Consider the following 27,264-nt stretch of genomic DNA (forward strand, 5'->3'; position numbering starts at 1 on the left):
GCTTCTGGCCCCCTGGGAATCAGAGGATTAAAGTTGTTGCCTTCCAGTGAGACTTGTGGAGGAGAAGGTTGTATGTGCCCACACAGGCCTGGATTTGCACTTCTGGCATGAATCACATCAAAACTCCAGGCCTGATAGCTGAGTAATCAGGCTGGTGCCCAGCTTGTGGACCCTGAACTGGATCTGCAGGAGGCACAGCTCTGTGTCAACACGTAAAATGGGAGGGGACACCTGACAGGAGTGAGCCTGGAAGGGGCTGTAACCCACATCTGCATGCGGGCTGCAGTTGTGTAACTTGCCTCGTGCTTGCTCCACAGCCAGAGCAGCGCTGCTCTACGGGGGGAGGCTTGCCAAGTGTGCTGTGCCTCTCCCGGGTGGCAGAGACGCCCAGCTGTTTACCTGCAAGGAATTCCAGTGAATCTGCAGGATTAGAGAGCTTGTTGGTCTCTGAGGAGATTTTTGCTGCTAGGTGTACTTGTGTACTCGCTTGGTGGTGTCCAGAAGGGCTTTCTGCCCTTCAGGAAGGGATTTAGCAGTGACTTGTGGTGTGCCTTCAGCCTTTGCTGTAGGGGTGCAGTTGTCAGTATCAAATGTTCTCTTCCCAGCCAGATGGCTCTGGGTAGAACAGCTCAGCTTGCTACAATGGGTGCTATCATATGGCAGCGTGCTACCAGTGGGGGTAAACAGAATTTGTTGACTGGTGGGACATGTGCAATGCCCCCCGACTATACTTAGTAGGTAGAAACAGGTTTGGGCTTTGTGCCAGGAAGATGGCGTGGCTTCTGGTAAGCATCTAGGAAAATGCAAGAGCAGAGTGTATGGCTTAAGCTCAGCTGAACTGTGTTTTTGTGGGATAAGTGCTACAACACTCTTCTCCTGCGAAGTGGGAGCAGGATGACTGGCAGTGGTTTTGCTATTGCTGGGAAGAAACAGAGTTGAAAGGCTCTTAGTTTTAAGTGGGAGTGGGAAGAGGTTTCTTGATGCAGGTAAGACCTCAGGGGCACTGGGGAGTCGGATGTGCTGTAGACCATCTATTAAGACAAATGGCAAATCCCCCCTGTGTGTTTGAGGTAGGAGAATTGCTGTCAATCTAACAGTCATTAGGGTGAACAGGAAGGATAGTTCAGTACCCTAGTACATGTTTGGAGCAATGCACTCATACGTTACCGGCATTAGGCTCTCTTCAGACCTTCACCAAAAAAAAAAAAAAAAAAAAAAAAACAGCAGTCCCTGGTCCGGACTGCTGTTGAAAGAGCTCTTGGCCTCATGGGGATCTTCATTCTGAGGCGTCCAACAGCACAGCAGGAGGCCCACCAGTGGCTTTACTGAGACAGCCTTTGTGCTAATGAAGTTTTGTGTGCCCTGTTAATCTCATTTTAGTGTATCCCAGCCACCCACAAAGCAAGCTGGTCCTGGAAATCCTGTCTGACCCGTGGCTGTGCTGCTGAATGGGCATCAAGTGGAAGTTGTCATTGTCCCCTAGTGGACAAAGCAAGGGGCCCAGCAGGTGGCAGTGGTGAAAGAGGTGGCTTTGGATGTTGCTGTTACCCTTTTTGTCTGCAGGTCTGCTAACAGCAGCTGGGCAGTCTAATTAGTACATGCCTGCATGCATTTAGCTGGGGTTCCTGTAGCCAGCTATTTCGAGCTGTAGGATGGTGTCACCAAAGCAGTGGGCTTATCTGCAGGGGATGGCTGGAAGGTGAATTCAGCTCATGTTCTCACTGAGCATAGGAAGTGGTGGTGAGTGTAACAAATGACTGTAGAAATAAAGCTGCAAGGTGAGCTTGGTCTGGTGGGAGGCTTTTAAGGCAAAATGCTGGGTGTGGTGGCTGTAGCTGAATTTCTAAGCATTGGATGTCCTGGAGAGCATGCATTTATTCCGTGTTTGGGTGCACTGAACAGTGGGTGGCAGTGGCCACCTTACTGCTCTTAAATTGGTGCTTGTGCACAGCAAATCTAGGCGAAGCAGTAGGAGCCATCCAGGCTCCTTAAAAGGAGCAAGGACCTCAGTGGCAGCTGAAAAACAGGTGAACATACTTGCTAAGGCTGGTCAGCCTCTGCCAAAAGACAAGCTTAGATATTGAAGGGACCCAGCAGCTAACACAACTGTTTGTCTGTAGAGTTCTTACTTGCTGAACTCGGAAAATGCAAGGCAGCTTTTCCTTTCTGCTTGTTCCTAGGTATGCTGCATCTTGAGAACAGATCTCTTGATTGTTCCTGTAAGGTTTCTTCCTCTCTATATATACTTCTTAAGCTCTTTTAATGTGCTTCAAACTCGGTTTCCTAATTGGAAACTTTCCATTGATGTCATGGGAGCTTTCTGTGGCCCACATCAAATAGCTTGGTTCACCAGGAATTAAGTGACTGTACAAATGTTTATATTAAACACTTATTTAGAAGGCATGCTGATTTATGAGGACCTATGATGACTTTGGTATGTTGGGAGGATAGGTTGACTGTACAGGCTTTTGTGTTGCCTTTGAACTATAAAAGTTCTGGCAGCTGTTTAATGCCCAGATAAGACAACTCAGGAGTGCTTACATCTAATCAACCTGCCCCATCACTGGCTTTTGTGCTGTTTCCTATCTCTGGCACTGGAGAGGCTTTTTTTGAATGGTTAACCTTAATGGAAAGGACTCAGACAGCCGTGTCTGGAATAGTCCGAGCAGAAAGCTAGCTTAATTACAGGTGCTGGAATTTCTGTTTTTGAGAGGAAATCCACAGTTTAGTCTGCTGAGAAGCCCTAGGGAGGGAAGGAAGAGATGGTGAACATGTGTGATCTTCAGACTCTGCTTACTCAGGCTTCTGTGGTGGGGTCAGGGTGCTTGGAAGCTGGAATCAGAAGGGATTGATACTGTCTTAGCATCCCCTCTGAACAGACATCAGATTCTGAAGAGTGGCCATCTCTGTTCTTCCCTGGAGGAGATTGTGAAGGTCTTTAGATTAGGAAGAAGCACAGAGGTGTTTGGGGTGTTAGGGAACTTTCCTTAAATGTCACGTGCTAGTAGCTACCTTCTTAGCAGTAGATTGTCTTAGAATCTAGCTAAACAAAACCTGTAACATGCCCATCAGTCAGCTTTGCTAGACTTGCTGGACTTCATTGCCATGTGTACTCCCTGTGGAATGAGCAAGTCCAGTCTGTGCTTCTGAGATGGGCTTTATGAAAAACTTTCCCTTTTTCCCCAATTTCTGCCCTTCCCTTTGCAGAGGGCAGAATACCTTTAAAAACCTTCATGTTAAAACCTAAATTACAGGAAGAGAGAGGCTTGATGCGTGGCTTTAATATCTGGAATTAAGCTCAGTGATGGGCAGAATCTTCTCAAGGTTGTTGCTTGGCCATGGAAACGGAATAGCTGCTTCCTACCTGAAGGAGATTACGTTCCCTTTACACTAACTTTCTTTACGGTATCTTTTGTGAAACTGATATTGTAAGGGTTGTCATGGCTGCTAATTGCAGCCTTTACGTGTTCCAGCGTCATGTTTGATGTAACCGTTGATGATGCTGAGCTAGGAGGCTTTTTTGGAAGAGGATGAGGCTGGGGCTGAGGATGGACTGCTCCATACCGGGCTTAATCTTGTGAGTCTGGATGACGAAATTAAAATGGCCTAGAGTAAAGATCTCATCTGCTTTCAGGTATTATCTAAAAGGGTAACATTTAAAGCTGTTCATAATCAAAAAGCCTGTCCAAATCTTTCTTCAGACAACGTGTCTGTCTCTGCAGTAATATCCTCTGTATGGTTCAGAGCATGCGTGCTCAACCAGTTGTTCCAGTTGCATGCAGTGAAGCAACTGGTGTGGACTGTTAGCTCATGCCTGCTCTTACCCACGTGGAGGTACTACCACTGCGTAAGACAGCAGCATTGGACCTACTCACATGGATTTGCTTCACTGCTCCAATGTAAATGATCAAGGTGCAGCTTAACGCTGGCATGGAGGTGACGAGGAAGCTATTTAAAATGACTTGATTTACAGAGCTTAAGCTAGTTGAACTATTTAGGAGTGTGTTTCGGAGTGTGGCCCAGTAAGACAAAGTAAGGGACAAATTCCACTGCCAGCCACTGTGGATGCTAACTGGAAGAGAAGCAACTGTGTGGTGCTGTAGGTACATGTTGTTAGTTATGCTTTTTGACCAAAAAAAGCATTTTGTTCTTTATTACCGTGACTGTTATTTCCAGGAAAATGTTGTTCTTGGATATCTGGCCACCCTACGGTGCAGATGTCCTCTGAAGGCAGCACGTGTGTTCCTGTAGCCACCATTCACGCCATGCACTTGATTCCATTTCATTTCAGTACTCTGCTTTCACAATGTGCTTTATACCATTTCACTTTGGTTCTCTGCTTTCAGATCAGCTTTGTCTAGTTCCAGTCACACAGGGACAAAACTTCAGGCAGCCAGGCTAGAAGAGCTTTCGAAAGTTGCTGTGTTACGTGAGGCCTTTCGCAATTCAGAGTGATGTAAAACGCCAGATGAAGCTTTTGGTAACCCTGCTTATCTCAAACACCCATAGCAATTTCCAAGGACCCTTTCAGGTAATGGTGAAAGCAAAACATTGCATCATGTTGAGACTGTGCCCAGCTGCAGCCTTCATTCAGATGTGCGGTGTCTCTCTTCCTAATTATGGTATGTCCCAGGTCAATTATATTTAAACACAGAGTCCAACCATGTCATTAAGTTTTTTTGGCTAATGACAAGGCAGAAATCTAGTGAGGCATCATCCCAGAGTGCTCTGCTGTGGGGAGTTGCTGTGTCTGTTCCAGTAAAGCTGGCAGTGTGAGCTGTCTCTTGTGTAATCTGTCTGCCAGGAATATCCTCTTAGTTCAGCACTTTACTGAGAGCTGCTGTGGGATGGCTTTTGCTTGTGTGTACGGTTGTCTTCCTGAGCGTGCTGCTGGAGTGGTTTGCTAAATGTTGACAAGTGTCTCAGCACTAGCTTGTTGCATGTTTATCTGGCTATCTCTTTGAATTTCTGCTCACATAACCACTGTTTGAGCTGCACAGCTCCTGGCAGCTGCTTCGGGAATGAGGTGAATGCATCTTTCTAGAGACTGGCAGTGAGTTGGGTCAGGCTGAGTGCACTGTGTTGGCTTCTCACTGCCTGATAGTTTCAAGCAATTTAGAGGTTAGGTAAAAGGCTTCCATGTAAGCTGATCAGGGAATGGATAAAGATCCATCCTTTCCTTGCAGGAATCCTGAGCTGAAGTAAAACAAATGTGTGCACGTGGTAGGCAGTGTAGGTAGCCAAAGCATACACACTGCATTTAGATTCTGCAGCTTGTGTGTTGGCTCTGCATTTCATAGACAGCTTTCATGTGAGCTGCTTTACCTTATTCTCCTGGCCCAGCTGTCTGGTCCTCTAGTGATGTTTGCACCACGCTTTAACATGTGAAGCTTTTTGCTACAAAACAGCAGAGGAAGAAGGCAGCAAACAGCCCTTTCCCACCCAAAACCTCAGGATGGCAGATCAAAGTGGCTCTCAGAAAGGCTGAGTCTGCCAAAGATGTTTAGAGGGACTTGCCTCAGAGGTACTGAGGAGAACACAGAAGAGCAAAGATGCTTGTGTATTCCTCTCCCTGTTTAGATGGTGTGAGTTGAAAACAAGTGCTCTCTGCCTGGTTTCTTTCCAGTGGAAGCCCATACAACACTGCATGGCTTTACAGCATGGAAAAACATGAGGAAAAAAAGGTTGCCATTCCCTACTTGGCTGCATCAATTGCCAGTATATCCACTTAAAGCTTGTGGAGATGCAGAGCACAGTTGACATGCACTTGATGCACTTCTGTGACAAACCTCAGTGCCTCTGTTGCTGTACAGGACTGGACTTGAGCACAATGTCTAAAAATTTGTATTATATAACCAACTCATGACGATCCTGACTTGACTCTCTGCAAGGAACAGACCGTTCTAGGCAGACAAGAAATGCCAAGGCTTTTTTCCTTTCTTTACTGGCTGGCTTGCAAACCATTTATGCCAAAACATTCGGGAGGCGTTCTGCCATGGTGTGACTCTGCTTCCTTTCTGCTGAGGGAGATCCCTAGGAAACTGCTTTCCTTCTGGAGGCTTGGAGGGGAAGAGGGAATTGAAGGCTGTGACGGGGATGTTGTGGACTAGAGCAAGCCAAGGTGCTTGATTACACGGGGTAGCAAGTTTGGGTTTGTCTGGGCTCTTTACATCAACTGGCTGTTGCAGCAGTTGGAGAAGAAAAATTGCATCTTCCGGCTATGCTGTTGGATTGGGGAAGGGTTTTTCCATAGCTTTTATTATGTTTTAAGGCTTGTTGTTGTTCCCAGATCAAACTTGAATAGAAAACATAAGGCTGCTGCCAGCTTTCTGTCACAGACACCTTTTATCTTGTATTCATCTCTTCCAAGCAGATGCTGCTTTCATTTCTTCGACTTTCTTGCTACAAGACTGAAATTAACAGCCCTTTGATGCAGGGAAAGTAAAAATGTATTTCAAAGCGAAGTACCTAGTGAACTTTAAAACTGTTTGCATTTTGAAGGTAATTCTGCATTCCTTTGAAACGGATCTGGGAGCTGGAAGCTCCTGAGCCCTGTTTGCTCAGTGTGAGGGTCCCTCCTTGCCTGGGCCTATTCTGTTTGGGAGGACGGTGCAGGTGAAGCTGAGCTCCTTGTGATGAGGCTGTGCCTGGGAAGAGGCAGATGCTGATGGGATGCAGTGTTCCTGCAGATTGTTTTCCTCCCAGCCACTTACAACAAGCTGCAGTGCGTGGCTGATGCTATCACAAGAGTGCCAACCACGTAGTTGAAGGTAGAGCACAGCAGGGGGAAGGAGCAGAGGAGAACACAAGTCTGCAGACCCTTCTTGTGGTAGGGAAGCAATCCGTAGCCTCTAGCCAGACAGCCTTCTTCCCAGGCCACCCTGCCCTCCCTAGCCTTCCTGCCTTCAAAGCCTTGCATTGAGCATGAGGTTTGTGTGAACATCCAGCTTTGGGCTTTCATCTTTTCCACTTAAAAAGATGAGCTCTGTTCCTGTAAGGTGGAGTACTTCCTAAAGGGTGGCGTGGCTAAGCTGTGTGCATGGGGAGCATTGTTTCCAAGGGGCACGTTGGCCCTGCAGAGGGAGGGCTGCTGGTGGGTAAGGCTGAGCCGCAGCATTGCTCATGGAGCCAGTGACTGAGAAATGGAGATCTCCTAAATTTAAGCCTGGATGGCTTGGCTAGCAGTCAGGACACGAGAGAAGATGTTGCTGCCATCACTTACCATGTTGTAAGAGCTATCTGATGCAGCAGAGACACATCTAATATACAGGTTACGGTTTCAAGACCGAATTTGAGAATGGAGAAGATACCTCCTAGAAAATAGCAGAAGCCAGGCATTTTTGGAGGCGAATTGCAAAATTAACTTTCTGAAAGTGCTTATGCTTTTTGTCTGCCTGGACCAAAACAGCTTTTTTGCAGATAGGCAGGTGCTGATGGTATTGAAGAATTTTGATGGGCTTTCAGGTTAGGAAGCCTCAACTTGATTTAAAGAACCTGTGATAATTGTGTGAACTCTTGCTTTGGATGCACGTGCAGGGGTGTTGACTTCTGAAAACATCCTTTTGTTAAGTGAACAGAACAGTTTTCTAAACAGTATAAAAAATTACTTCCTCAGTGACTCAACTGTCTCCTCTTGTGAGGTTTGTCTTCAACAGTGACACCCTCAGTCTCCACACACCTCAGGACAGGAAAGACCTGAATTTGTAGCTTGAGTAAGCTGTGAAAGATCTACAGGGTCTTGATACATCAGGATGTACCTTCATTCTTCTTTTTCAACACTCAACAAGCCCAGGGTAAAGGAATCTGGGTAAATATTGTAGAAGGCTGACTTTTTCTCTCCATATGGCAAGGTAAGACAAAGACCTGCGAACTCTTTAAATCTCTGCTTCAATTGCATAGTGAATCACTGTCAATTAAAGGCTGTACTACATGTACTTGTTCAGGATTTATTTGGCCAGGGGATTAACACTAAATTCAGCCTGAAACTGGCTGATTAAACTGGAAAGACTTGAACTGAGAAGAGGATGCATAGCTCGACGTGTAAGGAAGAGTTTTTTCCTCATGAAGAGAGTCCTGCATTGGAGCAGGCTGACCAGAGGCTGGGCAGTCTCTGGTTTTGAAGGCTGACCACAGTAAACTGGATAAGGCTCTGATTGTGCTTGGAGTAGGAGATGGGACTAGAGACATCCTCAGGTCCTGAAATAAGCTTGTGGAGGCTCTTGCTGGGTGATATCACTGGAAGAAAGCTAACTTTTGGAAGTGGGCAGGCTGTTTTCTTAGTTGATAGACAAGGCTTATACATACAGCCAGGCTGTAACCTGGGGGTTTTGATTGTTTATTTCTTGGGGAAGCTGGTCTGAGAACCTCTTATACACTTCTATCTTATAAATCACACTGAGATGCAGATGAGTTTTTTTCATATCTCAGCATCACCACTACCACTAGTAAACTCTGAATTAACATGTGTATAAAAAGCTTTCTTCCAGTCTCCTCGTAATGTCCCAAGTAAGCTACAAAACAAAACTTGCTGATTTTACTTCCTAACTACTGGTATTGCTGCACACATAGTAGTGGTGAGCCCTTTTTGCTTGACAGTAGTGTTGCTCCCTTTTGAGCAGGCTGTCCTTGGAAGGATACCAGTGTTCTTAGGCTCAAATCAGCCACAAGCTTGCTTTTTCTCCCTCTGAGCCCATCAATAGTGTCAGGAGGATTTCTATAGGTGTCATATAGGGCTTGTGTTGTCACTGCAAGTGTTGGTACTTGGTGCAATGCTATGCCTCAGACTCCTTTAGAAGCTCACTGCAGTGCTGTGGGCTGAACAATGCAGCCAGGCTCTTGCCAGCTGTTTTGTCACCTCTGGGATGATGGAAAAATATGGTAGGAGAGAGGAAACAAATCCTTAAGGAGATACTTTCTGCTCGGTATTGTAGAAAAAGCTCCTGTCCCTTGAATCCACAGGCTGATGGATCTGAATTGCAAGATACAGCAGAGGTTAATTTCAGGTGTACCTTTGGAAGGCATTTCTTCTCCCAGGCAATCCTGCTCAAGGGCTTAACAGCTGTCCTGTCTGCCTTGCAGGTTTGTTACATGTTCTTAAACAAGGCAAGATGTGAAATGACTGCTGCTAAGCTGCAGGGCTTCTTGGCTGATTACTTGGTTTGACTGCGACCTTGTGACTATCATAGGTCAGAGGAGCACGGTAAACTGTAGTCTGGGACCTGCTGATGAGAGAAAGGGTGGAAGAGAAGCTGCTCCACCTGCTGAGGCAGGCTTCTGGTGGCAATGTACTGCTGGCTGCAGTTTGAGCTGGGTGAAGGAAGGAGTTTGGGGAGACGTTGTGCTGCATCCTCTGCCTTCTTTCTGCTTAAAGCTCTGTGGATGGGGTTGTACTGTAGCGCTGGTCACTTGTAAAAGGATGCAGGCAGTAGCTGTGCAGAGATCCTACACTGTGTAAGTTAGTCACAGTTACAGAACTTCATTCTTGCATTTTCATTGTTACAGTGTCTAGGGTTAGAAAAATTCTGAAACTTCAATGAACTTTTGGAAACTTGGGAAATCCTCAGTCAGAAAGCACACTACAGGCTGAATGCAGACTGGAAAAGGGAGGGCAAGAGGGAAGAACTTGGAAGTAGGCTGCTGAATGTGAAGAAAAGGATGCCAGCTGTGTTGGTGAGGATGGTAATGCAAAGAAACTGAAATTGGAAGAGAAAGAAAAGCTAACTGCCTTTAAAGTCAGGGATAAAGCAGGCTTTGGTGAGGAGCAGCAGAATGCTGTCCTGCTGGGTATCATGTGCTGAGCCTTGGAGTTTTGTCTGTAGTGTAGGCAGTTTGGGGCATCCTCTGTGCTCCTGTTTGCCTTCACCTCTTGCCCTAACTCCCTCCCTGTGATGCAGTAGGTGTGCCCTACTCTCACTCAGAGCACTGTCTCATGCTGGTTACCTACTAATTTGGTAGCAGCATCATTGCCCATCCAAGGGGAAGAAAAGTAAGTGAGGCCGTGTTGTGCTGAGGCTCCCCAGGCTGCAGGGATGCAGTGTGACTGCAGTTCCTCACCAGAAGGTGCTGGCTTTGCTGCTCCTGGATGTGCTGCTCTGTTCCTGTAACTTTACAGAGGACAACATTCAGATTATGGTGCTATAGAAGCTCAATGCTTTGCTCAGAGGGAGAGGAGATCCACTCTTGTAATGGACCAAGGGTTTTGTTACTAGTGCGTGGCCCAGATTTCAAGTCATTCTGTAGAGCTGCTCATCAGCACCAGACACTTGCACAACTTCCCCTTTGGCATCGATGTATTTGATGTAGATATGTGTACTGAAGCTGCAGACAAAATAAACGTATTTGAGGGCAGCAGGCTGAGTAATTTAGTGCTTGGCAGCTGCTCTGCTGTGGGGATTTTTGCTTTACTGTTAGCAGTGCTTGTGACATCTCTAAATGAAAAGAGGAAGGAGGAGGCTGTAGCTGGGCAGCCCTCATATTAAAATAGCTTAAACTGCAAATGGTTTTCCTGAGGAAAGAGATCCTGCTGGATTTTGTATGGCTGCAGCCATATACATGGTATTGTTTCTAGGAGCAGGGACTGATATCCTAACAACCTGCTGTGAATCTTGTGTTTTGAAGTCGCTTAAACAAGAAAATGCTGCTTTTTGAGGACTGGGATACCTAAATCTGTGGTGCTAATACAGTAAGAGCTCAGTTTCTGTTCTTGTGCAGGTATTACACTTGGTGAGTACTAGGCAAATTCCACCAGCTCTTGCTGGGCTCCCTGTGTATAGGGAGGTGTTGTGCTTTGCCTTGCGCTGCCCACTGAAAGCAGCACAGCAGCTATCCAGGAAAAGAAGACTTCTTCCAACTGCAGTAAGTGCTGCTCTAGACCATGGGTTTACTCTTCAGCCTGACTGACAAGCCCAAGCAAGATAGCAATCACGTTGCTCCCTTTGTTCCTACAAACACAACATACTGAGAGAGGCTTTCTAAAAATCTATCCAGGCTGAGGATAGCTAAATGGGAGCCTCCCACTCTGGACTGGGAGTGGATAACACAAGACACAGCTGTAAGAATTATCTTTCTTCTTCCCAGCTGTCAGCTAGGAAGGAGACAGATGGGGAGTTTTGGTAGGTGATGGTGGAGAACTTTAGCATGGATTTCTTCTAACACAGATGCTGCTGCTAGCATTTAACCACAGTGATTCATTGTTAACTCATTTCAGAGGGGAAGGAGTGCTTTGTTACCAAAACCTTTTTCCTGGTGGCTTGTTTTGTCCACTCTTGCAGTCTTAGCCAAAAAGAGCCTCCAATACAGGAACAGAAACTCTGGACAGAGGTAGAATCAACCTTCATTTTTGCTGCTTTCCTCCACATCTACTGATTACAAGGCAACACTAATGAATGAAGATACTTGGATGTGAGGGCTGGATGGTGTGCTAGGTAAAGTGCAAATCAGTAAATGAGGAAATAACTGAAAGAATAGAGCTCTTGTATAAGAGGGTGGCTCACTATGGATTATGTAGCATTTAATGCAAATAGCTTTGGACATAAACACTGACATTTAAAACTTCTGGTGGCCTAATTGTGGAGGGGATGCCTTTCTAAATGCAGCTTGTCTTGGGATGTTCCAGCTTCAGTGCTGGAGGGAAGGAGGGGGAAACATGTGGCTGATGTGGCAACTTGGCCAGGTGCTGACTTTTTTTTAGCACTGGTATTAAACTATACAGTTAAACTCCCACTATGGAGTGGTTTCTGGAGAGTAGTGCCAGCCAAAATGGTTGTTGCTTGCTTCTGTCCTTCTTGTGAGCTGGGACAAAGGCTTGCAGTGCCAGGCAGTGAACAAGCCTGGGGAGCAGCACCTTCCTGGACGGGTTCCCAGTTCAGACTTCAGCGTGCTTGCATTGACGCTTGTGCAAGCCGGGTGAGGAATGGGATGGGAAGGGCTGGAGGAGAGGAACTGACTAATGCAGCACTGCTCATTGTGGCTTTCAGTGCACTGGAATGAACTGTGACTGGATGACAATCCACAATCCTCTGGTCCATTAGTAACTACAGTGAAGGTATGTGCGTATTCCTGCTTCCCTTTTTTAAATCCCAGTTCAGATTGGCTTTCAACAAAGGTTCCAGAGTAGCTGACCAACCTAGTCAGTTTGAAACCCTTTTGAAAGGGAAACTACAGCACTGCAGTGTTGTAACTCAGCTTTGTCAGGGCAGGTACCTTTTGAGTCCTTTGTCCTTCCTGTTCATTTCCCTGACTCTGCTCAGGCTGTCCTTTGTCTGCAACTCTATCTTACACTTTAAGGTGTGGTCCAAATGTAGACTTTCTAATTGGCTTGCTCTCCTCATGACTTTCTGTGAAGATGACCTGAAAAGAGCTCTGGAAGACACTGGTGCTTCTTCCTGTGTAGTCACTTAATCTACAGGTCCTGAGGAGCTCATCAGAGATGCTTCCCTGCTGATTGCATTAACACTCGGAGCTTCTACTTGTCTTGGAGTTTCTAAGATCTTTGCAGAGCTCAAGTCAGCCCCTTGCCCTGAAGGAGCCCTTAGGTGAGGTCAGTGCTATGCAGTATCTGAGCAGAAGCCTCAGTATAATCCTTGGTTATAGAAAATGTTCTAGAAACTGGTCTGATTAATTGGTGTGGCAGTAGAAAAGCAGCATAGAGGTGGCTGCTAAAGGACAGGGAAGCTCTAAGACAAGCACCGTTCGTGTGCTTGGTAGTTAGTCCCACAAACGAGTCTTTCCAGTGTAGCTTGTTCATTAAACTGGGGGTTCTGTGTTTGCAGGGTGCCAAGTGGAGGCTTCAGCCTTGCTGGGATGGGAGGCATTCTCTGGCAACACCACTAGCTTACATGCCACATCTCAATAACATAAGGAAAAGGCAACTGAGGTGGTCAGACAGGTTCAAAAGTGTACAAAAGGTGATACGCGGGGCAAGGTGGAAAAAAAAAAGCATGTGGCCTGTCTTCTTGCTACCTGTATGACTTATTTCTGTAGTCTGCAGGCAGAGCTGAGCTGTCCCTTGAGAGCATGCTAAGAAATCATAATGGTGAAAAGCCTGTGCCTCTTGCAGGTGAGTTCTCCTGTTGGGATCTGTGCTAGCCTAGTTTTTCTCCTTGAAATAAGCTCTCCTGAGACTCTAGGACATAAGCTCCTCTTTCTTAAGGCAAAGACATTGCTCAGTCAGCCTGGAAAAAGCTTCCAAATGGCCTTAGTATCAATATAAGCAAACCCTATCCCCAGAAAATGTGTTATTGACACAAGCAATGAGGAAAAGAATCACTTGTCTGGTGGTTTGAGACTTGAAATGGTACCAGGAGCTTAAAGTGACTTGACCAAATGTGACCAGTGAGACTACAACCTGGTATGCAGCAAGTATGTCTCGCTTGGTCTGGAAAGCATTTGAGCCAGTGCTTCTGTGTCCTCTAAATGGGTATCTGCGTGCTGAAGCACGTGGAGGACTCGTTGTGCTGGCGGAGCGTGTTGTAGCCTCCCATAAGTTGTTCAAACAAGTGTCTCAGTGCATCGGCTGGAAACGGCTTGCTCTGCAGAATGGCCGTGCTGATGACTAACGTCTGCAAAGCACTCCGAGCAGGAATAGGGCTCTAGGTAAAAGTATAGCAACTGCGCTAACTTGGTTTCTATCTGCAGTAGCTGCATTGCTTTGTAACCTTGCTGCGGTGTTTCCTTGCCCTTTCCTCAGAGGAAGAAAGGAGTTGTCGGGGTCTTCCTACTCCTATAAAGCCATATACAGGTCCTGTCTTGGCTCAGGCACAACTGCCAAGGCACAGCTTTTTTCTATTTCCTCCAAAAGAATCTATCTGGAGCGCAGAGCTGTGGCTCAAAGCTGAACTCCCCGCATCTGATCTTCATCAGCTACAGCATGTCCCCACTCCAGCCTGTCCACAACCTCTGTGTTGGAAAAACAAGGAATGTCTGCAATCCATTCGTATGTATTGCTGACTTGGGCCACAGGGAGAACATAGCTGGGCTGGTGTCTGAGCATGCGACAGTCTGTCCTGTGGCACCAAGCATGGTGCAGATGCAGAGTTCCACCTGGCACTGGAGTTGATCAGATCAGTTCCCTAGGCTTGTAACAGTTGCCAGGAAATAACTTGCTAGAAACTATAGTTCAGTTGCTTCTGGAAAATAGCATTTTGCCAGTTGGCTACGAAGTGCTATTCTAGACCAGCAGGATGTTGGAGAAGAGCAAAGGGGAGAGGTGTAAGGAAGGTCACTGCTGCAGCTGCAGATGTGGGACATGGGAAGGGACGCTGGCTACATTTCTCAGCCCTTGGCTAAGATGCGGAGCTGTCAGTTGTGTGGGATGGTAAACTTGGGACTATCCTGCCTTTGGGGAAAGCTTTAGTCGCTAGCTCTCTGGCTTGTTTGTTCAGCCCCCGCTCACTGTGTCTTCTCTCAGGCCCCAGGGTGAACTTAACCAAACTCCTTGTGCCATACGATGCTGCTTGCCCTGCTGTGCAGGTACTGATGTGCCTGTGTGGCAGTGCTCCTTAGTGGTAAGGATCTGCTTGGAGTCAGGCTTTGTACAATGAGCATGCAGGGAAACCACAGCGAATTGCTCAACTTCTCACATCTGTCTGTTACAACACCAATAAATGAACCACTTCTAGCCAGAGTCTTGCTGTCCTGAGTTCAGCAGTGTTTGCTGTGTAACAGCCCTGGTCTGTGAGTAAGAGTGGAAGGGAAATGGACGCATCGCAGGGCAAGGAGACGAGAAGCAGTGCTGCCTGCAAGGCAGAGGTCTGAAGCCAGCTGTAGAACTGGTCTAAGCTACACGTCCTTCTGATCCTGCTGGGATACTGAGGGCAATGCATCCTTGAAGCAGCTTCAGGAAAAACTACAAAAGAATTGCTTGAGAGTATTAGTGTAAGTAGACTGACCATAGGAAGACAGGCTAACAGCTCTCACGCCAAAAATGTAACGGCTTGCAGGGACTGAGAGCCTCTTAGAGCTGATCCCAGCCTCTATGGATACAGATTACAGTGCTCAAGCTGGCTTCCTCTACTTGGGAGGGAGACAGAGGTCCTGATGAGATGCCTTGCTACCACTTGTCCTTTCAGGAAGGGAAGTCTCCAGCCCGATGTGTGTTACGAAACAAGGCTGTCTGCAGTCCGTGGGGTATGCTCAGGCACGTGGGCTGGGTGCAAGGTCATGGATTGTGCTGGTGGACAAGCTGTTATGTCAGAGTGGCAAGCTGATCTGAGTGCTGTGCCTGTGAGTACACTTTAGTCATAAATGGGAGAGGCTGGGGAAGAACACATGTGCTGTTGTGGTTCTGAAGGCTCGTTAAGGATGAGCCTGTCCCTAAGCACAGGGCTTGAGTGCAAAGGAGAGCTTAGCGCTGCAAATCTCGGCTGTTTTAAGGCTTGATGCCCACCAAAGGTGGCATTGCCAGAGCACATAGCTGCAGTCTACCTCTGAGAAGCTATTTTGAAGAGCCTTGGAGAAATACCATGCTTGGTGTTTAACTTGCATTAACTGGCATTTGTGGGATCTGGGAGCTACCTTAAACAGAGCTGCAAAGAATCTAATGACCTTTCTGATATATCCCCCGAACTTCCTCTGTAAGGGAAATCTGCTGGAGTTCACTCTTTCATTTCAAGAAAATCTTAGTTTTGGTGCAACCAAAATTGCCATTTGTAACCAATATTCAATAGCAGTCTCTCTCTGGCAAGAGCTGCAGGACTCCTGCCTGAGTTCCTTCCGTTATTACAAATACTTCTCAGAGCTACCTCTCCTGCTGCTGAGAAGTCCTTTCTACTAGGTTCTGCAGCACCGCACTTAGCGGGAGCTGGCTAGGTAGGTGGATAGAGGAGACTTGTTCATGTTGGTTTCTAGTAGGTGGCTCAGTTGAGGATGGGTTATTCCAGGTTTTTGGGTTGTTCCAGATTTAGCTTACTTGGGAGTGGTGACTTGTGAGTAGCTTCAGTGTTGTGCTGGAGAACCAGCCCCTCCATTCAGGGTGTAAGAGGGCATGCTGTCCTCATCGCCCTGCCTTTCAGCACTGCAAAAATAGCTAGAAAAATCTGTAGAAACTGTCTCGATCATCCCGAGGAGAAGATCATTGGAGTTTTGCATTCATATGGACAAGCTAGTTCTCAGTGGCTACAAATCCCAGTGATGTGGTACAGTGGCAAGCTCTTGGCTTCCTTAGAAGCCTCTTCTGGGGTGTCTCAGGGTGAATGCACTTCTGCCAGCTGCCTAATATGCAGGAGAGCAAAGCTCTTGGTAACCAAGACCATGAAATGTGCTGCTTAGGAGAATGAGGCTGTTGGCTTTGTGAGGTGGTTTGTTGGCTTTGTAGCCTGGGGAGGTCACTGCCAAACACTGAAATTCTTCTCCCCATCCCCGACATCCTTGTGCAGTTCATGTCAGGGGCCTCATTCTGCTCCAGGATGTTCCTTTCTGCTCTTTGCTGGGACACGTGCTGAAATTTTCTTGCCCTACCTCTGATCTCAGTGACTGTGGTTTCACTTTCTCCAGAGGCCACGCAGCCCTGCCAGCAGCTAAACCTGCTGAGCCAAGCTGCTGCTGCTCCTTGCTAGGTGGGGCTGGGGAATCTGCCCCCGTGGCACCGTGGCAGCCTTCTACAGAGAGTGAGATAGCAAGGAGGCTTGCCAGTGCTGCCAAAACCAATGCTATGTAATAAATGCTGCCTGCCCAGCCCTGATCTAGGAACAATTGCACAATTGCAACACTCCAAAACCAGCTCTAACCACGTCTGGTGCGATCGTTCCTGTCATCTGCTTTGTAGCTGCTCATTCCCTGCTAATGCAGCACTTGGGAACTTCAGAGTAGGTAAGGTTACTCCCCCTGCAAGGCTTTGCCCAATATTTAATGGGGTGGGAAGGGTGTTAAAGCTAGAGCGCTGGCGAAATGGTTGCGTCAGGGCTGGATGTGGGGGTGTCGCAGCCTTGCTGTGATCACCTTCTGCAGGAGGCAGAAATGCATGCTGCAAGCGAGGCACTACTTCTTCAATGCCCAGGAATTAAGGCTAAATGAAACAGGGAGTCCTGATTCTTTGGGACTAAGGCTTGAATACTGTTTACATTTGAGGCTTGCAAGTTCCTTTCTTCCCCATGCTCTTAGGATGATTTTATAGCATCAAGCAACAAAAGCAAAGAATGAACATTGGTTTTAGAGAAGGCCTATGTGATCAAGGGATCTGCTCTTAAAAGTGAGGAGAAACTCTGGTGAAGCAGATCCTAAAGTTCATGTCAAAGTGGATAGCTCTGTGTGAAGGGCCTCTGGGGGTTGTGTACGAAGCCAGCATGTCAGATACCTGGAATCACCTTGCACATCTTCCAGGTAAGCTGCTGCCAGCCAATAAGTCAAAGTAGCAGTAGTGCAGCTCCTATCAGTTTAGCTTCTTTATCCACTAGCTTGCAGGATGAACATTCAGCCCAAGAAAATGCACCAAGTTTACTTAATGTTCTTCTAGTAAAATCATGGAAACCTGAGCAAAAGTAGATGTCTCTTTTTCTGTGGTCTCATTTACTAGAGCTGTGTTCTTTAGTTCAGCTTTCCAAAAGATTAAGCAAGTAAATGATTGTGTAGAATGTTTTCTGTCATTACCCTGAGGTTTTCCAGACTGGAAATCTGCAGGGTAGGGCTTTGATTCACTGTCTGCAGAGTATGCTGTCTGTGTTTGAAAGCTTGGACTCTTATCTATAGAAGGAGCCTTATAAATAAGGGGGAAAACATAAGCCACAGTAAACTAGAAGAAATAGGCTTCAAGTAAAACTGGATGGGAGATCAAGGAGTTGCAGGGCTTTCATGTAATGGTGTAACTGATGCTCCAGACAGGTGTTCTGGAGGTGTTGAGCTGCAGAGCAAGGGAAGACCCGTGAGGAGCTAAGTTATTTGCAGTCACATTAATAAAACTTTTTGTAACTGACTGAAGTGCTTCTGGTCCTTCCTTCTGGTAAAGCTTGTAACTGAAGGAGAATGACTTGCCAGTACTTGACCTAATGAAAACATCTGTTTTCAGTGGCTGAGTGCCTCACAGGTGCTTAAACAACTGCATGCATTTTCCAGTAAGTGTTCTTTGCTTTTCATTGTTTTGGATAGGCTGCTCCTAGAACTCGATGCCCTTTTGCATTTTGGGTTGAGCCATCCGTGCTGTGCAGAGGCTTTGGCAGCGCTCTGGCAGCTCAGGAGCTGGCTCGGGGGTTGTTAAAGGAACCAGCAGTGACTTTCTGCATGGCTACTGCAAATGCTTTGCCTTGTGTGAAGACATGATTTGGACTTTGAGGGCTCTCGCTGCTGTGCAAGCTGCTTCCAAATAGAGCTGAAGATCTGTACAGCAGCCTGTTAAAATTCCTGTGTCACTTTGAGACGTAGCTACCTGACACAACCTCCTGCTGTGTGGAAAAAACTTGCATGGGAACAGCTCTTTGGCTTCAGATGAAACAACGAGGGCTTCTTGAGTGAGTATTCTCTGGCTTGCATACGCTGTATTGATAGCTGGGATCGCATCTGTGTGCTCAGATGAGGTGAATGGGTTTGAATGCTGGCATAGGTAAGAATGAGGTGAATTGTCCTGGAATGATAGACAGCGTTTTAGATTTGGGTGACTTTTTAAACCTCTGTGTGAACCAAGGCACTGCTTAGCCTAATGCGTGTGAGGTGTTCCCCAGGTTCTGGGTGACAGGAGGGGAGTGACTGAAACCAAATTCTAGCTACTTGATTCACACCAGGAAACAAAATATCCTGCTGGAGGTAGTCGAGGCTGCTGTTTGTGTGGCATCAGCCTTCTTGGGTTCTGACAGTATGGCTACGAGCTGAAGGGGCCATGGGCACAGGACGGTTCTGCTCTGTTGTACACAGCATGGTGGTGAACTAAATTATAGTGACTGCTTCAGGAGAGGTCTGTGATAGGCAAATGATCTGCCTAAATAGAAATTGGAAACCAACTCTGCTTTGTACATGTTCTTTTCTTTGCAAAGCCTTTTAAAAAAAAAAAAAAACATTTAGCAGCTGGAACTTTGACACCATCCATTGAAATGTCTTTGCTATCTCCTACCTTGATCTATCTCCAGCAGGCAGTAGTTTTGAAGGCTGGCATTTCTTTCTAGTATGGCAAATCTCCTTGCTCTGAACAGTTAAACTGAGGGGAGATCTAACTCCCTGAAAATGGCAGTGAGCGTTTCTCTCTGAGACACACTTATAACTTTGTTCTGAAGCTTTTAAGTCTTGAAGATCAGCAATAAAAACTGAAAATAGCATGGGAGCAAAATGGAGCATTATGTTTATAAAGCAGAGCAGTATTCCAGCAAGCCTGAGCTGTTGATGCAATAGGTAAAAGCACTTCTGCCACTTGTACTTCAGCTTCTAACTGCTGAAGGGTTTTGGAGTGGCTGGCTCCCTAGCATAACCTTTCATTTATGGCTGTCTTCATTTCATAAAGCTATCCAGAGCATTAATTTGTTAGTTTAGGAGGGTAAGCTTCTCGCTCTGTCCTGCTGAAGGGAAAGTGCCTGTATTGTCTTGTGTGTGGCCAAGCTTTCTTAAAAGGGGCATAATTGTACCTCTGATTGTAGGGCAAGGTGGTACTCTGCCGTTTTAGACCAGGCAAGGGACAGTGGGGCCAGAAATCACAGAGCTGAAATCACTGCCTTGCCCTAATAATGAACCATGTTGCTCTTGAATCTTGGCCTATGGTGCTTGGTATCTGACCTGCTCTCAGTCTAATTGACGCCTTTGCAATCTTTTTTCCCCTTTGTTTCTGTTTATTCTGGCTTCATCCTATGGTATTAGTCTGCCTGGGGAAAGAGTCACAACTAAGGCAAGTGGCGACTGGTGCTTGTGTTGAGGAAAGGCAGCTTTCTTCGTGGAGCAGGCAGTGAGACGGTATCCTACAAAAAAGTGTTTCAGAAGTCCTTGTCTTGAACTGGTGATTCCCTTTCTGGTGAAGAGAGGGAGAAGAAAAAGCTTCAAGAAAAATAAGATAAAAGCTAATGTTGGCAGGAGGGAAAGTTATAATGAACGAGGCATTGTTTTGCTAATGGGGAGTGCAGAACTGTGTTCCTGCTTCTCTCAAGCATTGCACTTCAAAACAGTCTGCATCGGTACTCCTGCAGTCTGGCAGGCTGCTTTGTTTTGGTTGTTGCTTCCTATGCAGTGTTCTCACATGTACTGTACAGCTCTCAGGAAATCTGCCTCTCTCCCTCCTGCCAATGTTTTGTTCCTTTATCCTAATCAATGTTCCAACAGCTGAACTCGCCTGTAGGCTTCCAAGCGCGCTGTAGCCAGTGCTTCGTTGACGGCCCTTGTCCATGTGCCATAAGCCTTGGGAATGCCAGGTAGCTCATCTGGTGCTTTCTGCAGAGGAGCACAGCTCAGTCTCAGCAGCCTGATGGTCCTACTCCCAGCCTGAGCAAGTGACGTGCAGTGAGACTTTTAAAAATTGAAACTCTTAAAAATCTTAGCTTTCAGCCGGCATTAACATGCATCTCCCAGGAAAGGGAAGGCTCCTGCTGGAGCAACTTGAGAATTCTCATCCTAACAGAGCTGGTGTCAGCTCTGGGAGTGCTGAAGCCCTTGGTTTTATATCTCAGGCATGAGGGTTTGAAAATGGGAGAGTAGGGACTTGGGAGAAACTGCTGTTAAACCCTTGAATGCGATACATGTAAGTTTAAGTACTACCACACAGCTCCCTGGGTGAGTTTGCATGACTTGTGATGTTGTGACAATACTGGTGCTTTTACACCAGCAGCTTACTCTTGGGATCCATTGGTTTGATGCTGCAGGCTCACAGAGGAGGGAGGCTGTGCCCTTGGAGACTGGGAGAGCCTCTGCCATAGAGGCACCTCGTCCCAAGTGCCTGTGCTAGGTGGTGGTGGCACTCTGAGCTGTGGGGCAGAAATAAATAACACAGGTATTGTGCCAGGGAGTGCTGGCATCCAGTCACCGTGCCATTGCTCAATTTGTTGTGTGCCTTCTTGCTTCTCAGCTATTGACTAGCTGGCTTAAATAATAGAGGATTTGTTTTGATGCTGTGGATGGTATGTGCTTAACATATATGCTTTTCAGTCATCTTGTCAGCTTGTAACGTGATTGAATCTCATTTAAATGGTATTTGTTTAATGAGCCTTCTGTCCTTCAGTGCCATACGTCCGAGGTCCCTAAATGGTTAGGAAATAGCCATCCTGCTGCTTACTAATGTGCGTTGGGATGTGACTCTTAAAGAATGTCAAGGATTTTTCCCTTCTGCACTTAAAGATGACTCCTTTTCTTGCCCTTTTTTTATTTAAGAACTACCAGTTTTCAGCTGAGCGTTCCCATGGCCTACCCTGGAGTAGGAGTAAGTTGTAGGGAAGCTGGTGAATTGATCTGTAACCCAGGACATACACGAACCTTCCCTGTCACCTTCTAGCTGAAGCCTTGCTGCTAATGTCCAGTAACCTTATTTTTAAACCAGACCTGATTCATGCTCATTTTCTACGCCAGATGAGGTCCTGGTTGTGAGTAAGTGTTGTGACTGTAGCTGGCAGGAGCCCCGACTGATTGCCTCACTTCAGGAAATGTTAAAATAACACTTTTTTTCTTAGAAAGCCAGTTCACTCCCCTCCCACTTTTAATTCTCCTAATAGCTGCCCCCAGTTTGGCAGCTGCCTTACAGAGGGTTGTTTGTGTTGCTGAGCGAGAGCAGAGCCACTTCGGTGGATGCAGAGCTGGAGGAGAGGCGCACACAGCAAGCTCGTCTCTTCAGGCAAGCTGGCTTCAACTTTTAGAGGGCTTTCTAAAATTTGGAAGGAAAACTGCTAAATGGAGAAGAATCTCGCTCCTCCCCCTGGACTCTGCATCTGAAGCTGGGAATTTTTTTCCTCTTGGAGAAGAGGAGCTGCCCCAGCTGAAGCTGCTCACTTGAGCTGAGCCATCTGGGAGGTGTAGCTGCTCTCCTGACAGCAGTGATCCCCTGCAGCCCGTCGTGCCAGCGGGTGTCGCCTGAGGCTGGACCCGGCAGCTTTATCTGCTGTTCTGTGACTTGCACAGTCAGGCCTTCAAGGTACTTTCCAGAGCTGGAGCGGGGCTGAGCTGTGTCCTGAAACCTGTGTTGATGGCTGCTGGCTGCCTTGCCAGCTGATCGGGGAAGGTTTGTAAGGCTCCGGATGGAGCAGCTTCCATCTGACTGCCTGGTTCCTACCTTGCTTGGTCACTGCTGGGGGGAGACGGCTTGTGTTCAGTGCTGTTTCTATTTCTCTCTTGGAACTGTTTAAAGGTTGAGGGGAGCAAACTATTTATGGCTGGATAATGCCACCAGGCAATCCCTGTGTGTGCATGTCTCTGTGGTATGTGGCCTTTACTCCAGGGGATGCTTGCATTGAAGGGGGTTTTCCAAGAACTCCTACGGCTATCTGCCAAAAAAAAGGCTGCAGTTCAGGCTTCCGCATCTAAGGTCTGCTCTGGGAGCCCTGTGCAGGAGGCAGCTGAGTACCAGCTAGGAGAACACCAAGTGTTCACCTAGTGTGTTTGTGAATAAGCTGTTCTGAACCCTGGAAAAACACTGCAGGTACTGGGCTTGTTTGCAGTGTCTGCTCTAGTTGCCAGCCTGTGATCCTCTCCCTGAAATGCTACACAAACGTAGCCCTCCTGAAATGCAGCCTGATTTCCCTTCCCTGGAATGGAAGCTGTACTTATGAATGCTTTGCATCCCTCTATAGCAGCAGAGGGAGAAATTAATTCAGTAGTGCTGCCCTTTCCTGCTAGGGATGGCTCAGATTAGAGTTTTGCAGAGCTGTTCTCAGTATAAACCAAGCCTTTGCTCCTGGTCAGCTGTAGCAGGCTGCTACAGGGCCCAAACCTGCTAATCTTGGTGTGTTTTAAAATTCACTGAAGGTGTTTGGACTCTTTCTGGGTATTAAAAATGCCTTGTGTGTTTTGGCTCCTCTGTGGATAGCTGTACAGATGGCCTTGGCTGGAGAACTCCAAGGTGGGTGGAAGGAGCTGGAGTAATGAACACCAGTGATCAGCCTGGGCCTTCTCTGGGTGGATGTCCTGCTCAGCCTGGTCTTGTGGCATCAGGTAGAGCTGGTAGGTCAGGCAAAGGTAGTCCTGGGGCACTGAAATCTCAGGCATTATTACTGTGTCCTGAATCTTCTGTGTAGAAGAAACACTGCTGAATTTATCCAGCCTGACTTACTATATTGTCTGTGATTCAAGGCAAAGGACAAATGGAGTCAGTCTGACCACGGACCAGCTCTCAAGGTTCAGTAGTGCTGTAATAAGGAGGGGTACGTTGTAAAGAGAGGAGCTCTGGTGGCCAAATCCACACCTTCTTTAGACAAGAGGAGGAATTTGAGCCCTTCTCTGAAGAGGACAGACTCAGTACCTGTCTGTTTGATCTATATGCTCTCTCTGCTCTGCAGGGCACACTGCATAGGTGGCATGCGTTCCCCGTGCTGGTGGCAAGGAAGGATGAATTGTCAAGATAAATGGATTGAAACAGCTCTGTAAATGTTGCATACAAGGCTGTATGTGGTAATGTTTAACTTGTCTCTTGTTTTTCTTTCCATCCATTAGGCAATACTGACTAGCGTACATCTCGACAAGGTCTCCAAGCAACATTTCCTGTGGGGCTGAATGACAGCAGAAGCAGCTGGGCAAATTGATGAGCTTGCTTTGGGAGCCTACAAGTAGGCAAAACCAGAAGGCACCATGGGTCAGAAGGTCACAGGTGGGATAAAGACCGTGGATATGAGAGACCCGGTATACAGGCCTTTGAAACAGGAGCTGCAGGGACTTGACTACAGCAAACCCACACGCCTGGACTTGCTACTGGACATGCCTCCGGTGTCGTACGAAGTCCAGTTACTGCATTCATGGAACAACGACGATCGCTCGCTGAATGTATTTGTGAAGGAGGATGACAAACTGATATTTCACCGGCATCCGGTGGCTCAGAGTACAGACGCTATCAGAGGCAAAGTAGGATACACGCGAGGACTGCACGTGTGGCAGATCACGTGGGCGATGCGGCAGCGAGGGACACACGCTGTGGTAGGGGTGGCAACAGCAGATGCCCCTCTGCACTCTGTAGGGTACACCACGCTTGTAGGAAACAACCACGAGTCGTGGGGATGGGACCTGGGGCGCAACAGACTGTACCACGATGGCAAGAACCAGCCAAGTAAAACCTACCCTGCCTTCCTAGAACCAGATGAAACTTTCATTGTGCCGGATTCTTTCCTGGTGGTTCTGGACATGGACGATGGGACGCTGAGCTTCATTGTGGATGGGCAGTACATGGGTGTTGCCTTTCGGGGACTCAAAGGGAAAAAGCTGTACCCCGTGGTGAGCGCAGTGTGGGGACACTGTGAAATTCGGATGCGCTACTTGAATGGACTCGACCGTGAGTATAGCTCTGTATTTGTTCCAGCAACACTAATTTGCCGCTTACATGCGGGCTTAGTACACCATCCTGAAGGGTTTTCACTTTCCTGAAGAGGTGAGGATTTCATGGCAGCAGTGGGAAAATCTCCAAACCCTTAGTGGCAACTGAAACAGAGCTTGTCTGGCTGAGTAACGTGTTGTTAATAAGGTGCTGTAGGGAGCAAGTGAAGTTTGGAGAGGTATAGTGGGAGAAGGAGGTGCCAGTTTTTCTGGAGTGATGACAAGCCTTCCTACAGCGCTACTGAGGTCTCAGCAGGAATGGCCTTTTTGGACAGTTGTTCTTTGCAATGTAATCCTGGTGCCTTTCTTAGGGAACAGTCCCTGAGGGACAATCGCCATCCTGCAGTGCCTGATGAAGGGACTTGTTAAAATCTCCTGCAGGAAGGAGTGGGAAGAGATGTCCCCGCCTGAGGAAAGGGGAATGTCCAGTCTTTGAAGAAAGCAGCTTGCTTTGTTTCTTTCAGGGCAGGCTGTGCTGATTTTCAGTGTGAGGCTGGATGTTGCAGCCAGCCCAACTTGCATGCCAGGTCTTTTACTAATAGGGACCTCAATCCCTAGCTAAGCTTAGTAATAAGTTTGGCTGTCCAAATGTGCTAAAGTCTTATCTCTCATAGTCAGAGGTTCCCCCTGGGCCAGACTGTGACTCAGTCTTCTGGGTAGGGTGGAGGAGAGAGGTGAAGGAAGTGGATTAATATCTGGATTTATGTTGTTACTGAAATAAATTTGGCAATATTGATATGAAAAGGGTAGTGTTTCCCCTGCATTCCAGAACGGTGTCTGCCCAAAGGCTGTAGCATACTAGGCTTTTATTTGTGCTTAGAACATGTTTGTTTGACGCTGGGCCAGCCATGTCAAACTCCTGCCACTGGTGACATGAGGTATGGAAAGCTGCACTGGCACCTGAAAACCGAGCTGTCAGAACAACCAGGAGAGCCTTGTGAGGGGATAGGTGTATGATCCACAAGTGCTTTAAGAAATATGCTTCAATTTGGTAAAACAGAGGTACCTATACCAATGCTTGCAGACCTGCTGTGTCTTGTGTTAGTGTGGGCAGAAAGCATACTGCTCAGACAACAGAGAGGAAGGGCCAGGTAGCAGCTCCTGCTGCTTAAGCACCTCTGGTAAACTCCTCTCTTATTCACTGGGTTTGTAGGCAACCACTGACACTTCAGAGGAAGCTTCTTTAGGTTAGAGAAATCCTGTCTAACTCTGGAAGCAAACACCTGCATACAACAGGGACTTCCCAGTGTATTAACAAAGCCTGGGCCATGCTGGACCCAGGTGAAAGTCTGCAGAACTGTTGTGCTGCCTCTTACTGAAAAATGGAGTTACTTCAGCTCTTGGTTCTTTAAACTGGTTTAAAAACAAGGCTGATTGGATGGTCAGGGTATTCAGCTTATCCTGTCATGGAGTGTGACTAAATTCTTTGCAAAGCAGCTGACCTATCCACTGAGACTGTTGCCTCATAACCTATTTCTATCACGAGCCACAACATAATTGATCTTTTTCAAGGGAAGGCTTAGCTCAGAAAAAATAAGTTGGGGACTGTCCCTCAAGTGGTGTGTTACTCAGCCAGTAGTGCTATTTTCTCTTTGCACCTGGCGAGCACTTCAGTGGCTGAGGCACGATCTTAGCGCTCAGCATAGGTGTATTCCTTTCATAAACTACTCTTCTGGTTTTTCCTATAGTCAGCTTTCTTCCCATCAGCTTTTTAGCAGATGAGCTCAGAGCAGGAAAGGCTGAATAAGCCCCGAGAATCAAAATCTTTTGAAGTGAGAGCTTTTGGCAAAGTGTTTTCTCACCAACAGAGAGGAACCGAGCTTATGCTGCCACAACAGCTTATAGAATGGCAGCAGCTCCAGCAACCAGGTTTTTGGAAGGGTCAAAGCCAAGGCCTGCAGCTCCCTTCAGAGCCAGCGAGTCTGTGGAGCTGTCTGCACAGAACTGCTCTTAGCAGGGAAACAGCCACCTCCTGTATTGGATTGGGTTGTAGTGTGCTCTCGGCATAGGAGTGAATCACGGGCACGAGGCCAGGAATGACAGGACGCTATTTTGGCACGGACAGAAAGAAGGTGTCTGGCTCTAACCCCTTCTGAGCATTCAATAGCAGCACTGTGTCCAGTGATTGTAGTGCTTGTGAATGGAAGGAGGTCAGATGCGTGTGCTTTCTCTTCTGGTCTATCTTTGGTAAGAGCGGGTTATCAGGGCAGAATAGCTGAGGACAAAGTTCTGCTCTGTGGGAAGAAGATCCTCTCTGCTTTTAAGGCCATTAAATCAGAATACATTATGTTAATGCTAGAGGCTTTGGAAGCCCAGGCCCCTCGTCTTCTGGCTAGACAATAGCTCTGCCCAAGCTATCTCCATCTGGAGCAAGAGGAGTTGGGACAGACTTGAAATACAGCACGCTTGTACCCCAGAGAGGGTACAAATTTTTGTTTAAGCTACGTTGGAAAGTGCCAGAGGAGTGCTGCCAGCAATAGGTTTCTCCAGTCGTATTGCAGCCAGAGCTGAGACGTGCAGTCCTGCTGTACAGAGACCTGACCCTGCAGGAGAGGCAGCGTGGATCCTGAAGTAGGTCATGAGAAACAAGACGGGCAGTGCTGGGGCTGGGGGTGCTGAGCGACCCTGGGGCTGCTTCCTGGCACAGGACATGGTGACAAATGGTAGGAACAGCACTGCCCTGACAGCTGCTTGGTTGTTCTCTCCCCGGGGAAGAGGTGTACTTAGAGGTGTGATGCCTCGGTAACGATGCTAGAAGCAGTTCTCCGAAGTTCTGGTGCTACAAAAACATTCCACTGCAGCTTCCCCTGCAGCAGGTAATAGCTTGGGATGCTTAGCAGGGATTGATTGGCCTCGGTAACG

At 47.3% G+C, this 27,264-nt stretch overlaps 1 protein-coding gene across 2 annotated transcripts in view; it reads left to right on the forward strand.

Moving 5' to 3' along the window:
• SPSB1 (splA/ryanodine receptor domain and SOCS box containing 1) overlaps positions 1-27,264 on the forward strand; it is a 39,294-nt gene that overhangs the window by 8,354 nt on the left and 3,676 nt on the right. Inside the window, exons 1-2 of one of the 2 annotated variants that reach the window (XM_035344702.1) lie at positions 21,662-22,105; positions 23,533-24,361. In XM_035344702.1, the coding sequence (XP_035200593.1) occupies positions 23,668-24,361 (694 nt within the window). In that variant the 5' untranslated portion in view covers positions 21,662-22,105; positions 23,533-23,667. Of the gene's footprint in view, positions 1-21,661; positions 22,106-23,532; positions 24,362-27,264 lie in introns of those variants that run through there. The other variant, XM_035344701.1, reaches the window with a different exon arrangement.

This window comes from Oxyura jamaicensis, chromosome 21, assembly GCF_011077185.1.
Source record: "Oxyura jamaicensis isolate SHBP4307 breed ruddy duck chromosome 21, BPBGC_Ojam_1.0, whole genome shotgun sequence".
In the NCBI taxonomy this organism is placed as follows: Eukaryota; Metazoa; Chordata; class Aves; order Anseriformes; family Anatidae; genus Oxyura; species Oxyura jamaicensis.